General features: G+C 38.7%; 2 protein-coding genes across 10 annotated transcripts in view; one reads left to right on the top strand and one right to left on the bottom strand.

Moving 5' to 3' along the window:
* The window catches only part of LOC113081670 (rho guanine nucleotide exchange factor 12-like), a 61,783-nt gene extending 45,822 nt beyond the window's left edge, over positions 1-15,961 (bottom strand). For 4 of the 9 annotated variants that reach the window (XM_026253694.1, XM_026253701.1, XM_026253707.1 and 1 more), the window contains exon 1: positions 14,537-15,961. In XM_026253694.1, the coding sequence (XP_026109479.1) occupies positions 14,537-14,568 (32 nt within the window). In that variant the 5' untranslated portion in view covers positions 14,569-15,961. Of the gene's footprint in view, positions 1-2,606; positions 2,948-14,536 lie in introns of those variants that run through there. The other 5 variants (XM_026253730.1, XM_026253721.1, XM_026253739.1 and 2 more) reach the window with 3 other exon arrangements.
* Positions 7,955-10,123, top strand: LOC113081732 (zinc finger BED domain-containing protein 1-like). Its single transcript, XM_026253741.1, has 3 exons — positions 7,955-8,472; positions 8,705-9,309; positions 9,400-10,123. Exons 1-3 carry the CDS (start codon positions 8,001-8,003, stop codon positions 9,832-9,834), a joined length of 1,512 nt encoding a protein of 503 aa, XP_026109526.1. The 5' UTR covers positions 7,955-8,000; the 3' UTR covers positions 9,835-10,123.
* Positions 15,962-16,023: the final 62 nt, after the last annotated feature.

The raw sequence follows: 16,023 nt of genomic DNA, 5'->3' as shown, positions 1-16,023 counted from the left end.
GGACTTTGGCCCTCCAGGAGCAGAATTGGACACCCTTGCCCGTGTTGCCAAGTCAGCGGTTTTCCTGCAGATTTGGGAAACTTTTATACCTCTGCCATGTGTAGTTTTTTTAGCCTGCAGGTTGAAGCAAAACCCCCTGCCCCCATGGAACGTGATTTCAACAGAGATTTAATGCACTGGAAGCAGTTTTTGACCTCCCTGAACACAATTTTGATAGCGTGATAGCATTCCCTGGAATGTGGACTGGTTTTGAGTATCAAATGGGTTGGTTTTGTTTCGCAGACCTGGCAACCCTGACCCCTGCCCTAAAATCATAGCTCATCAAGTTACACTGTTCTCACATCTCATAAATACAAAACAGTTGCAACAAGCTGTTAAAATGAAAGCAGAGATTTCCTGTTAATTACGGTCACAAGCACATTCTGATGTTCCTGGCAGATGTCAAGCCAAACCAGAATCCCTGAGTCTTGCCGTCATCTGGGAAAGTCCGAGAGGGATGGAGCAGGCAGACGTGCAGTGCTATAGTTCTGTGGGTTTGGTAATGGTCTGCTGGAGCAGGAAGCAGACGGGCACGGATGCTGAGTGGAACGTGTGGCAGGGTGGAGCGGCCAAGCCCATCTTATCTCCCTCTCAGAAGCAGATGTTGCTAGCTGTGTGGAGCAGAGATAGTGATCGGGGTGCGCCTCCTGTTGAGACTCGCTCCAATGGACTGGAGAGCCAAGAGGTGGGGGAGAAAGCGGGATACATTGGGGATACAGCTTTACAGGCCCAACCACTGATTCTGACAGCAGAGATTCTACTGAGCCCACAGCAGGTCAAAACTGTGTTTCTTAAAATGTTAAACATCAATCTGATGCCGATTCAAAACCAATGATAAAAAAATGCCATGGTTGAACATAATATGAATCATATCTCAGCCAATTTCAACATACGATAGATTTTTTTAAGTGTGCCACTTGAGATGACTTTTTGAGATTGTCTGAAAACATGTGTTCTCAACTGTGTACTTCACAACTGAATCATCAACACAAAGGTACACAAAAGTACAACAAATTATACTGACTGTATGCCATGTTTTCTTTTGGGTCAAATGAAATGCGTCATCTACCCCTGAGCCAAGTCCATTAAAATGCTTCACATTTCTCAGACAATTGCCCATATGATGTACAGCTCACAATGGTTTAAGAAAGCAACAACTGCTGTCAACATGATCAGGTTCTTCTAAAGCTTACTGTACATCAACACCTCTGGAAATGAACAAAAGCATAAAATTTTTTCCTTATGTGAAACCAGTTTTTCTGTCTGTGAAACTAAGAACTGACTATCATATAAATGTCGGCATATAACAGCAACATAAACAACCTGTCTGGAGCAACCTTGGGGGGCCTTACTCAAGTGCACAATGGTTATAGATACTGAACCAGCAATCTTGCCTGTCTGTTTGACAGAATGGTGGACAGGGCTACTACTACTAATAATAATATTATTAACATTTGTGTTGACAGCACCATCTCCACTAGTGAAGTATGCTGCTTTCCCAAAAACACCAGTGCCCTAAAGGCTCTACTGAATGACAAGAGACCCTTAAAGAAGGGAGACAGGGAAAAAAAACGAATGTTTACAAAGAAAGCTTAAACTGACGTTGAGGGAAAGAGTTCAGGGACACCGAACAGTAAGACTGTTTCGGGAGCAGCAGAAGAACCTGGAGATGGCCAACAAGCTGAACCAGTTTTTAAATAGTATTTAGTCAAGGTCCTCTTTGGTTCACCACCCAACCCCCATGACCTACAGCTCCCTGAGACCTCACAGCTCCAAATGCTTTTCACCTCAAAGATTGTGACACAGAGATTGTGAATGTGGCATCTACTTACACAACTTAATTAAAAATATAAGAAGCAGAATTTAACGAAATACTTACACATTTAAAAAATGCCCACAGGGAAATGTTTGAGTGACGAATTGACGTAAGCTGCTGCACTGGAACTTTTTAAACAAATTGACTTCCATAAATAAATCAGACTGGATGATTGCTAAAATAAATTTCTCATTTGTGCCTCTGTCTGCTTGAGAGCGAGAGATGAATACACAAGTTCAGTTTTAAATTCTCCCTTGCCTCATAAAATTAGCCCTGACTGCACCAAGAAATATCATGTGAGTTTATGCAGATACTTAGGCTAAATGGTATGACATTATATGAAAGTAATAAATAACAAAAGTGGTACTAGAAAAATGTAAGTTAAGGAAAAAAGTGGCTCCAAGATCAGTTCTTGTAAGCTATTTTTTCCCATTCTCATATTCTTACATACATTGATTGTTATAGAAAGTGATGCATTAGATCCCTCTTGAGTGACACACACTTTTGTCCACGCTTTAACAAGTCTGATGTAACTGACCTTTCACAATCTGGCACGCTGAGGGAATGCCACAATTGTAAGACAAAGTTGAAGCATGACATGCAAAGATGATCAAAGTCGTACTGCAGAAAATATATTTCAGGAACAAATAAGATAATGCTTGACTGAAAATGCATTTTTGCAGTGTCTTTTTCCTCCCAACTTTCACAACAAAGACACAAAGATCTGGAGTAGATAATTGCAGTAAACAACCTCAACAACCACCTCATCCCAAAGACTGTAGTGTGTCAGCAGGTCGACGAGCTGTATAGTCGGCCTGTCCAAAGGTTGGATCTGTGAAGGTCAATTTCTTTCCTAACTACTCGTCTGGCACAGGAGGATGGGAAAGCAGCAGCAACATTACTTGCAGTTTCCAAGGTGATGCAGCTGGGAGAGTCAAAGCGCCTGTCACGTGTGTGTAGCACGAGGACTCTGTGTGCTGTTCTGGCTCCAATAACTCCAGCCTCCAAAAGCAGACTGGCTCCCACAGCCACTTCCTACTTTTTCAACACGGGTCTTTAACCCCGTCGCTGTCTCTCTCGCTCACTCTCTCTCCCCAGCCACACTTCCTGTGGGAACTGTAGGCAGCAAAGCCATTTAAGAGATTAACATCCTTCAGTCCTTTCAATTTAAACAGGCCTACTACTTTAGTTATTAAACTCATGTTAATTACACTGAGATAGCATTAAACATACGGTCAGTTAGTAGTATGGTGCAATTGTGTATTGGCCTCAGCTCTTCCTAAAGAACAGTTATCCGTATTAAAGCTTTTTTTTTTGTTTAGTATATATATTCTAGCAAGTACAAATGGACCAAAAATGCTGCTAGATTTGCAACATGTCAAATTTGTTTGGCGGAAACATCGAGAGGTGCATGTTTCCAAAGAACTTCAGAATTTATCACTTGAGAACCGGATCCTTTTTTCGGTTAACCGAAAACTGGATCAACACAATTACCAAAAACAGAAGTTCGGTTTTCAGTAAATCAAAATTCATTTGAGGCATACAAAATGCCTGGAAATTGCATTTTAGTGCATCACTACTAGATCGCTTTGAATGCTGCTTAATGACACCGTACAGCCTTCTGTGTGTGCATTATGCAAATCCAGTGAGTATGTAAGTTATGGGAGTAAATCGCAGTAACACTTGCACATATCCTTTTCAACCATGCAGTCTGAAAAACTGATCTCTCATAAATACTGGGAGAAGCAGCGTTTGTAAGAAATCACAGTGTTTAATAGTCTAGTTTAAATCACCACAGCTTTTAACACCATGACATTGTGTCACTTCCTGTTGTACTCAAGCTCCACCCCTCCCCCTCCACTTCAGTGCCATGATTCACTATGGCCAGAGTCTGAGAGTCTCTCTATTTGTTTCTTTAATTTCTCCCAACTCTTTCCAATAGCCCATGTTCACGCAATCAAACTTTGTATTATCAAAAGCTTTCTGAAAGACATTTGTTCTTAATTTAGAAATGAACAGTAAGTCGTATTTGGTAGGGAACTCTTCTCCTCCAGTGTCTGGTTCGCTGGGGTGTGGGCCGCCATTAGCAAGCTGAGGCATGTCAAGCACAGTAAGAGGGGGGTATTTAATTAAATGGGCCAAAATTACCATGTGGAACTGCTCATCTATTACTCATCCTTTCTCATGTCATTTGTGTTCACTGTAGGTGAAATGTTGAAGACTGCAGGTCTATATTTATGTGGTCATACACAGTCCCGAAAGGGATCCTCATTACTAATAGGCAGCGCTATCACCTCCAATACACGGATGCAAAAGTTGTTTTTAGTACACTATATATATGTATTACATATAATATTTCTGCAGTAGTACATTGATGTCATATAAATTTAGATTTATTTTGCAGCAATATAATTTTGTATGCCTCAATTTAATACACATTGATTGACCTTTTAATAAGCGGTTTCTGTTTTTGATCGAAATGGCAAAAATTGGATTACAAAAGCTACCATCCCTACCCCACAGACGATCCTAAAGATTTAATTGGTCATGGCAATAACAGTGCTGACTGCCTACTGCATGATCGAGTTGACCAGTGAAATTGGCTGTGGGGTGGTGTTTAAACTAAAAATAGCTGATAAAATAGGAGTAAGTACACTATGCAGTGTACACTATTATTCCTTAATGAACACAGCTGATTTTGGGTCCGAATTATAATTATGACATTTAATGTTTCTGATTGACTAATGCAATAAAGCAATAATGAATGTTTACAACAATATTTAGAAAACATAAATGGCTAAGATCCCTTAACAAATCAGAAATGGCTTTGCCATCAAAACTTCAATTAAATGTTTGAATAAAAGTGGAAAACTAGAAAAGATCTGTCTCTGAGCAAGAGAAATTAGAAAGATTATCTCATGGTATTTAATATATTATCATTACAGCATTATTCAGCACATCTGTTTTTCAGGAATTTCTCAATCTCTCACAAACACGCTCGCACATATTTTCTGCACAGCCAATGAGAGAGGCACATAAAATGCTGACTAGGCCTGCCGACCATCAGCTGACCAAACATAGCAAAGCTTGCCTTCCACCAACAAAACCATCCTAGCTGGGGAAAGCCTGGCAGGTGGCCCTGCTCCATACATCTTCTCCATTCTCTGCTATTCTAAATCAATAAAATTAGACAAAGACTGAGCCCTCATTAGGATGAACCTAGTCTTGCATACCCAGACCTTCAGACTGACGGCTGAGGGTCTGCAATCTATGGCAGCTTTCATTGGCCAAGGCCCTCCCATGACAACCAATGACAGTTAGTTTCATTCAGTGTCACATTTCAGGGTGTGGAGATGTCGCCACAATAACAGACTGGTGTGTTCAATTCTCGAACGTATATATTAAAAGATTCTTTATATATTTGACTATGAATATTTGACATAGTTTTGAATATCCGGCGTTTAGTTGACTCTGTTAAGCACTTGTTGTCACAGTTGATAACTCGATGGCTTTCTTCTTTCTTGAGAGGGTTTGGCGCCACAGCATTTTTGTTTCGAGGTGGAACATTAATGAATGCGACACACACATCTCCCGGAAATCCTGTATAATTCAACCAATCCAACGACAACTTCAACACTCCTGAAGTGTTTCCACTTTTGTGTCCCATATAGGGGTGTGACGGTTAGTATATAACCGTGAGACCGGCGGTTATAGTTGAACACCGTCATTAGAACTTTATAACCGCCAAAACCGTGTCACTAAAATATTTTACAAACATTTTTTTATCAAAAATTATTTTCATTTTTTAGATAGGATCATCAGATGCGCAATATATCGGGAGACATGGTTTTTACCACTTAATGAAGTTTTGTAAATTGTCAGACATGATATTTACCACTTTAAATTTTGCTTTGTAGAAAACCTTTCTTAAAAACGAATTTCGTTTTGAACAAATTTTATCTTAATTTTAATAGATGTTTCATCAACCAATTGCATGTATTTTAATAAATAAAAAGCAAATATAGCAGACAATGATAACCGTGACATGGAAGCACCAGCGCGCCGCGTTCACTTGCACTGCACTGCACTAGAGCGCATCTCATTGTAAACGAAACTCAGCGTAGGCCTATGCCTCATACTCTAGCATTAAATATTGTTGCTGCATCCTTTCCAGAACAGATAATGGCTTTTTTTTTTTTTTTTTTTTTTTTGCGCGGATGATGAGTTTTGTGACAGATCTCCTTAATAAACGGAGGTCTGAAATCTCTGCCCCTTTACCGATCAGAGCGCGCGCTGACACGGAGTTAACCCGCTATCTCCAAGATCAACCAATTGACTCTACGGCAGATCCACTAGCATGGTGGCGAGACAATATGAAACAAAATGAAACAAGCTATCCGCCTTACCCCCCCCCCCCCCCCCCCCCCGGACGGTTATGTTATGAACCGTCACATTTGACTCACGTCATAACCGTCATCACCAATTCTGAAACCGGCACACCCCTAGTCCCATATGCATCAGACGTTCAGCCAGCGGTCTGTGGGCATGACATCCAAGCCTAGAGACTAGGATGAACCAGATTCATATCAAATACACCCCGTGACATCCGTCAAATTAAACTGGTTGGTTGTAAATCACCACATGAATATGAGTCTAAAAATAATTTTTCAGAAACGAGGGACAAGCAGACTTGCAAGATTAGTGTCATAGTGTCACTATGAGTTTATAGGGAGCGAGCACCTGTAGCAGAATGTACCTGATGGTAAAAATCAGGAAAGACACTTAAAAGCTAAAATGCCAGGTTTTTTTTTAACAACAGTTTTTAGTTTTCAACAACATATATGCAGAACATAATTATTATTATTTTGATTAAATATATATATATATAAAAAATAATCTATCTATTTGAAGTATTCTCAAATTTTGTAATTCTAGATTAAAACTTGGGGTGGGGGGGGGATTTAAAAAGTAAATTTAAATACTTTTTTCCTGTTTTGAGCTGATATGGGATAAAAAAAAAAAGTACAACATAAAATATTTGAGATTAAAATGTGCCAGCTCATGTAAACAATTAGTTTTTTGAAACTGTAAAAACCTGTTATGAACGTTTCTTGATTAAACAACAGCCCACTGTTAATAAACCATGCTAAGAGTTTCATGACACTGTCAGCTCAAGTATAATCAGTGTAAAATCATTTATGTAAATGCACTTATAGAGGCTGCAATTTGCTAATACTTTTACACCAACATAAGAGCCAGAGCCAAGATTTTTTTTAACAAACACTAAACCTTTTCCCGTTGTTTGACTTCTCCAATGAAAGATATTTAAAGTGATGTCTAAAGAACATGTCTGTATCTTAAAGGAGACATATTGCATATTGTGCTAAATAACAAATGTGTGTGCTATTCTATCTATAACTAAATGTGTTTGCTAATGGCCTGTGCTTCACTGTTGTTTTTTTAATAATGAAATACAGTGTTTATAGTACAGTTTACAGTCCTAGGTTGTAGGGCTGTGCGATATATCGAAAATATCGAAATATCGCAAATTCGCATATCGCGATATGCATATCGTAATGATTTGCGATAGATGATAAAGTAATACAAAGCTATTTATAGTTTTACGACACAGATCAACTGACACGCGGACGTTAGTTGTGTGTGTGCGTGCGCATAGCGCCCGCGTGCTCACTGCTCTGACGTCTGACCATCAACAAGCCAGCACGCAGTGAGTGACGCGCTCATAGCAAACTAATATGATAAAATGAGCCAGCCTGAGACATCCGCAGCTGCTGCCGACGATTTAGTGCCAAAACGAAGAAGCACCTCAAAGATATGGCAGTTTTTTGGATTTAAAAGAGATGACCACATGCAGACTGAAGTTATATGTAAAACATGTAAATCTCGTGTAGCAACGAAAACGGGAAACACTTCAAATCTGTTCAGTCACCTCAAAGCAAAGCACAACGATTTGTATCAGCTATGCTCTGCAGAAAAATCTTCAAGCTCAGGTGAATCAACCCTCGTTCACCAACCCAAGCAACAATCCATATCATCAAGCTTCGAAAGCATAACACCATATCCTGTAAGTTACCGCCGTCATAGAGAGATAACCGAGGCCATTACACGCTATCTGGCAAAGGATATGGTTCCGATCGCCACAGTCGGGAAACCAGGGTTTTTGCACCTGATGAATACCATCGACAAACGGTACAACATTCCCTCTCGAACCTATTTTTCACGCATTGCTATCCCCCAAATGTACGAGCATACTCGCGACCGTGTCATGTTGGAACTGAGAGATGTCGAACATTTTGCGTGTACAACGGACCTCTGGTCCAGTAGGACAACAGAGCCGTACATTAGTTTAACGGTTCACTTTATTGACAAAGCCTTTAAGATGAGAAGTCTGTGCTTACAGACAGCATATTTCCCTAGTGAACACAGTGGGGAAAACATAGCGCTGGGACTGCGAGAGGCTTTGTCTGGCTGGAATTTGAATGAGGCGCGTCTAGTGTGTTTTACCACTGACAACGCAACCAATATGATCAAAGCGGCGGAAATAAATGGTTGGCCCCGACTACAGTGCTTCGGGCACAGACTGCACCTTGCTATTGGTAAGTCTTACTTTTTTATATCAGAATATTTAATTAGTTATCTTAACATATAATAACTTTATTAAACACATCTTATTGTATACTGTCACAGATATTTTAGTGTTGATGATATTTAAATTAATAAAGAATTATACGTTAAATTATAGATGTAAGATTTATTCAAATTAATGTTTAAAAATGAAACCAGAACTTAATTAAAACGATTGAAACTATTTTATTTCTATTTATCCAGAAAATGCAGTCAAATGTGACACACGCATCAGTCGTGCTCTAGGAGTGTGCAAAAAGTTAGTGGGACATTTTTCCCATAGCTGGAAAAAGAAAGAAGCGCTAAAGAAAGCACAGAGAGAGCTTAACCTGCCAGAACATGGTCTGATCACAGAGTGCCCTACACGATGGGGCACTAAGCAACAAATGATGGAAAGGATCCTGGAACAGCAGAGGGCTCTGTCACAAGTTCTCTCTGAAAATCGGAGTACAAGACATCTGGTTCCATCTTGGCAGGACATTGAGGTCCTTGAGTCCGTAAACAAGGCATTGAAGCCACTTCAAGATTTTACAGATGCTTTGTCTGGGGAAGAATACGTGAGCATTTCCTATCTACTTCCAGTTCTTCGTTTACTGAACATACAAACCCTTGCTGCTGACGAGGAAGACACAGAGCTGACATGCTCAATTAAAACCAAAGTGCTGGGCTACATGGAGGCAAAATATGAGGATCCTGCAACCCAAACTCTCTTGAACATTGCAACTTTTTTAGATCCAAGATTCAAAAAAGACTACATTCCTAAGGAACAATGGGAAGAAATTAGTTTAAGGATAAAATCAGAAATGAAGGTAAGAATATTTTATATAGCAAGAATGATTTGAGCTCATTAATAAAATATGGAGGTACTAATCATTATTTTCCTTTTCTTTTTTTTCTAGGAGGCACAACCTGCTGTTGCCATATCATCATCATCATCAGTGGGTGCTGCTGTGTCAGGTGCTGAGGCTGAGCCATGTCAAAGTGCCACAGCCACAAGTACAAAGAGGATGAAGAAGTCTTTAGGAAGTCTCTTACAGACCTCAGTCACATCTCCCTCTGAATCCTCTGACCATGCAACCATTGAAGCAGAATTTAACAGCTACATTCTGATCCCCAAAATCCACAGTGAGCAGGACCCTTTGGCATGGTGGGGAATTCACAAGGTAAATTTCCCCCACTTAAGCAAGCTGGCGGAAAAATATCTTTGTGTGCCTGCCACTAGCACACCATCTGAAAGACTTTTCAGCACATCAGGCAATGTAGTTACATGTCAGCGTGCATCCCTGAAACCAAACAAAGTGGACATGCTGGTTTTCTTGTCCAAAAATCTTTAACAATTTTAGCATGAATGCTAAAATCTGACTTGGCAAAAACAAAACAAAAAGAGAGCAAAGAAGTAACTCCACTGTTTCTCAAGTGTTTTTGTTTACTTGAATGTTCATGTTTTCAGGTTGATGTAGGCCTAACTATATAGTGGAGCAAAGTATTAGTGATATTTTTATTTTCTGTTTGTTTACATTTTTAAAATGTAATTTTAACATTTAAATGTAATGTTAAAATGTAATTTGTGTTAATGCAACATAAAAAAAAACTGCTGTTGTTCACTTTCAAAAGTTGTAGTGATTTCTTTCCCCTAAATAATTTGAAATTTTGGTTATATAATTTCTCTTAATACAATTTTAATTGATTTTAGAAAAAATAAATATTGTATCGCATATCGAATATCGCATTATTTAGCAAGATATCGCATATCGCATTTTTCTTCAATATCGCACAGCCCTACTAGGTTGACACTTCTGACGTGATTAATGTAGCAGTTTTATTGGGCTGTTCAGACCAGATTTTGTTTGTAAATGAATTAATCCATTATATATCTTGCTGCAAGGAGTCCTTTAAACAGCCTCAATACTTTAAAAACCTCAACCTTCATCTTGGTCTTGTTTCACATGGTTAATGTAATGCTAATATTCATTTAAAAAATAATAATAATAATAGTCACTCTTTCTTAAAAGACATACATTTTTAATAAAAGTATACAGATATAGATTTACACACAAAAATGAATTACTGAAAAGAAAATGCTAAAAATAAGCTACAGCGACTAACTTAATGGAAAGAACATTCCCCTAAAAGCCATTTTAAACTGCCTATATGGCTCTCTTATGAGAATTCATACAAAATGGTCATATCATAAAGTAATAAAGCATCTCCAACTTGTGGCCTGGCCCAGTTGACAGACATTGTTTATGAGTGATGTCACCACTTCCCAAGAGGGGCTCGTACCGACCACAGATCAGCGAATTGCTGTGACAGAGAGCAAGCTGAACAGTACAGCCTTCAGCAAATGTTCAGCGCCATCAAACTTGCCACAAGCTACATGAATTCACTACTACAAATAAGATCACAGACATTTTTTGGTGTCTGTTTAGTTAATGTTAGCGTTATAAACTAACAGATTTCAGCTAACATTGCAGTCCTGGAAGATTATGAGGACTCACGGTCATATTTGATTGGTTTTGTAGTTAATATTTAGTTGTTGTTACAGTACAGACTACAATATTACACATCCACAGCAGGCTGACAAGAACAAACACAAACAGGTTTTTCTTTTTTTTTCTTTTGTGAGGTTATTTTAGAAGAAAATGAAGGTGAGTAAATGACCATTTCCATTTTTACGTGTCCTCTCATTTTCCATTCAAACATTTTCCTTCAAAAGCTATAAACAGTAGAAGATTCCAAATCCAAGATCTAAACAAAAGCACTGTTAAAAATGTTGCTTTGCTTAAAAAGAAGTCAACTAAAACACTTTCATTTTTTTCCAACTTATGATATCTTGCAAGTAATGAATATTATAGTATTTAAACATTTGCTTGGTCATGAGTAATTGCTTCTTTAATTTGTTCTTAATCATTCAATGTGAAGTTCAATGTTAGACTGAACCTAGTTTCCCTATTAGGTGTTTTTACAAATATACACCTGTTTAGTCATCAAGGCAGTTTCGGACACAGTTGTTGTGTTACTATGCAACCCAACAGATACATAAGCTTCTTTCTCACACCTGCACTATTTTTGAAAACATAAAATGCTTTTGGGAAGCTGTTGAGATTAAAGTGGTGATGTATAAAAGATTTCCAGAATAAAAAGGCTTCTGACTCACTCACTAGTGGCAGACGCATTTACTCAGACAAATGACGAGAGCTGAGCGGAGCGTTTTGCTTTGGTAAAACTTTTTTCAGAGAAGAGACTGGAGAAGCTACCTGAAGAAAAATGCCCACATGCTTTTTGAACTCACTGCCAAAACTCCAGTTGCCCAGTGGAGGAAACCAATGTACCACTGCAGCAAATAAAAGCCATCAATAGAACATCTTATTCACTGTCTTATACATTAAGTCGTTTTGGCTATCTACACCAACAACACTTATGCACATGTACTTACAGTGTATTACTGACCCAGATCTACATTGACCAAAGTCTTATTAACTTAGCCAATAAGTTATTATTATTCTTTTTTTATTATTTATTATAGTTATTATTATTTCAAAACACTGCAGTGTAGTGATATCCGGTTCGCAAACAAATCATTCGATTTAAGCGGATCTTCAAATCAGTTCGATTTGGTGAACTGGTTCAAGAAGATCCGGTTACCGAATGATTCGTTTGCAAACCGGATATCACTACACTGCAGTGTTTTGAAATCTCACAACAGACCCGGAAGAGAAGACAACGCTGAATAAAGTCATAGTTTTTGCTATTTTTGGACCAAATTGTTTTTTGCGATGCTTCAAAAAATACTAACTGACCCTCTGATGTCACATGGACTACTTTGATGATGTTCTTCTTACTTTTCTGGACATGGACAGTAGACCATGCACACAGCTTCAATGGAGGGACTGAGAGCTCTCGGATTAAACCTAAAATATCTTAAACTGTGTTCCGAAGATGAACGGAGGTCTCACGGGTTTGGAACGACATGAGGGTGAGTCATTAATGACATAATTTAGATTTTTGGGTGAACTAACCCTTTATATTAATGCTGCTCCATGTGAAAGTGCGCAGGTGATGGAGATTTAACGCTGATTACAGAACCGGCTTTAACGACAAGATGCACATTAAATATCGCATGCGATTTATCGTGCAGCCCTAGTAAAATGAGAATGAAGTCAAAAATTATATCTTAAATAGATTTTCTTTATCAATTAACTTCCATTAACTAAATTAAATCAACATTTGGTGTGACCATCCTTCGTGTTTAAAGCAGCTTTTGCCCAAGGTGCCCTTTCTCAGGTAGCTTTGTAGGTAGGTTGCTTGAAGCATCTTAGAGACATGCCTCAGTTCTTCTAGATTTAGTCTGACTCAGTTTGTTCTGTTTCTTCATGTCATGCCAGACAAACTGGATGATGATCAGATCAGATCAGATCTCTGTGTGCAGCACTGGCTGTTGTCAGACAAAAATCTCACTGGATTATTACAATTAATGGCAAAATTAATGTTTGGAAATGTAAACTGATATTTCCTACTGACACAGTGTTGTAATAATTTTGGTCACCACTGCATATATATACACACCAGAACATATATAAGCTTTACCGCACCCAGAACATCACCTTACCAAACCAGCCAGACCCTGCTCAGACTCTGACACTGAGAGAGCTTTAGTCCTGCTGTGCACCACACATGTATTCATGCAACTGGCACAATGGATATAATCAAAAATAGAGTGGGTGTAAAAAGATAGAAGTGTCAAACAACATGCACCAAGGCGTAACTCCGTACACAGATGACAATACATCTGCTTACCCAGCATGCTTCTGCATTTTGTTCTTTGAAGCATATGTGACTGGTCGAGTAATTCAGGTAACAACTCAAGGGGTGGAAAACCTCAACAAGTGAGTCACATCGAGGCCAGCTGTGCTCTGAAGAGCAGCATTAGCAGAATACAGCGAGATACCTGGAGTGACATACTGACCCCATAACTAAAGTGCTTCCTGTCATGAGCTGTGTGTTCACAGGTGTGTGCAATCAACACACATCCAGGCAGACTAATGCATCGCCAAAACAAAACAGCAGACACAAACCAAACCATCAGAGGCTATAAAGTGTGTAGATTCACATACGTTCACATACGTTTATCTGAAAGACAGTCAAGTACATGTGCAGCAAGTAAATAAGTATTCTTATCAACTAATTTGTGAGAAACAGGTTTTTAACTGCATTTAAGACCAGACAGAACGACTTCAAACTAAACTCATAATAATGTTATCCATCATGCTCTTTAAGATTGTTTTGGCACTAAGCACTGAACATTAACTTTGGTTTGGGTTCTGTATGGGGATATTTACTCATATTTCAACAGGTGACTCACGTGCACTACATAAACAGCACTGTGGCAGAACTATGGTACAGTAATGCCAAAACCATGCTGTGTGATGGGATACTAAATGATTGTTACAATAAAAATACTTGTACAATCATATTTACATGGTAATCCAAGATATTTCAAAGAATACCATGGTTCCAGTACCACACATGGAAGTACCACAGTACATTTCTGAAAACTTTTGAGCTCTTTTAAGAAAACAACCTTATGAAAAAGTATAGTGACGGACAGCGCCGTCATGGTAAAGTTATAATATCACATAGTAATACCATGCTATTTTATAGTAAAGAATGACAGCTATTCTAATAAACCAAAGTTTGTACATAGCATCCCGAGGTAGTTATAAGAATACCATGGTATTACTATGGTAAATGTCCAAACATCATGGTCTTAACCATGGCACTTTGTAAGTGATTTGTTTCTGTGTGTATTCCCACTTGAACAACAAAGCATTCATCATATATTTTGTTAAAGGCTGCCAGATAAATCTCAACAATAGTGTTTTGGATATGTATAAACAGCGTCATAAACCTAAGACAGGTCACTATCATTATCATAAACACAATGTAACCTAATATATATATATATATATATATATATATATATATATATATATATATATATATATATATATATATATATATAATGTCATAATTTACCTCTCAGCAAGCGTGGACTGTGTGCCGCTCATTGGGCTTTCCTTTCTTGATTTTCTTCAGCTCTTATCCAATTAGCATTTTACCATAGTAAAACACCTTTGTATTTGTGGAAAAAAAAATAATATAAGCAAAAACCAACAACAGCCTGGTGGCACTTTTAGATTTTGACAGTTCCGTCTTGATGTGAATGGTGAAGTCTCCTCGTGAATGTAACAAGCTTATGTTTTATATTTCCACGGATTGTCTATGTTGGTTCCCGTAGTCATTTGACTGTAGCCCTACAGGACACAAGAGTTAGCGAAGGAAACCGACGCTAAACGCATACACATAGATGATCAATGAAGCAAAACGCGTGTTGTCTGAGAAGCTTCATCATTATCCCAGCCAAAATGCCTCCACGCAGACCGACAGGCTTCCCTCGCCTCTGTCTGGATACTGGATACAGTCGTCTTTGTCAATCCCAAACCACGGCTGGAAGTAAAGCCAGAGAAATAATCTTTTGTTAATATGTTGCCTTACGAATGAAGGAGACTGTCAGTTCAAAAGCTCGTCGCTCATATTACAGTCCCGAATGTTACTTCGTCCGCCTCGACGGTTTTCTTTCATTTCTCTCACTGAAATACTTCCAACTCGGCATTCCTAAACTGAACCTACTGAAACGCAGAATTTTCTGTACTGTAAAAGTTTACAGTACAGACTACAACATCAACTGAACCGCTACTGTAAGTCTGTAAACTAAATATACATCCTTTTTAGGCCCCTTACACGCTGAATGGACTTTTTCTCCAGAAGAATGTGTATCCTGGTCACTTCCAATGTGTGGAAATCTGGGGAAATTCACTCAACGGATGGATTAAAGCATCCGCACGGTTCAACCGTTCATTGTAATCCCTTCCCCACATAGTCCAACTTCCAGAATTCCCATATTTTCCACTCCAAAATCGGGAAATAACTTTACAAATCGTTTGATGTTTGCTCTAGAGGCAGCGGTTTAGTCCCCAGTTCAGGAATTCTGCTCAAAACAGCTTCGTTTCGAAGTGTAATAAATACAATCCAAACATAACGGATGTGCAACACATAGTTTCCTCTGGCGAAATGATTCCCTCTGTTCTTGCAATAATTTGTTTGTAAACTTTGGTTTAGTCGGGTCCTTCCCTTCTTGTCTCCATGTTTTCCGAAATTCAGTAGTTTTTAGCCGTTCTTTTCCCAACTATATCTGTACACCAGTGACTTCGTCTCTATACAAACGCGGATTAAGAAAACACACAGATGTGCGTTGTCACACGTGTCAGTTTCGCGCTGTACGAAGATTAAAAACGCAAACGCAAAAAATCACAAAAATCCTGATAATTCCCGATTTTCAGTAAAATCACATCCCGGATCCCTACGCCTGCGACGCTTCACCACCTTTTGGCGTATCCTTCCGCAGTCAGCATATCGCCTTCCCAAATGTTGTAGACTAACCTACTGTATAGTTGTCAGCGGTT

This window comes from Carassius auratus, chromosome 5 (genome assembly GCF_003368295.1).
Source record: "Carassius auratus strain Wakin chromosome 5, ASM336829v1, whole genome shotgun sequence".
In the NCBI taxonomy this organism is placed as follows: domain Eukaryota; kingdom Metazoa; phylum Chordata; class Actinopteri; order Cypriniformes; family Cyprinidae; genus Carassius; species Carassius auratus.
The sequence above is the reverse complement of the archived record's forward strand: the minus strand, read 5'-3'. Positions and strand labels throughout refer to the sequence as shown.

What these genes read in the sequence shown, in the direction of transcription:
- LOC113081732 (XM_026253741.1), top strand. Translation starts at nt 8,001, where the DNA reads ATGGTTCCGATCGCCACAGTCGGGAAACCAGGGTTTTTGCACCTGATG. An exon ending in CAGACTGCACCTTGCTATTG is followed by an intron (nt 8,473 to 8,704) that starts GTAAGTCTTACT and finishes CTATTTATCCAG; the next exon opens with AAAATGCAGTCAAATGTGAC. An exon ending in GGATAAAATCAGAAATGAAG is followed by an intron (nt 9,310 to 9,399) that starts GTAAGAATATTT and finishes TTTTTTTTCTAG; the next exon opens with GAGGCACAACCTGCTGTTGC.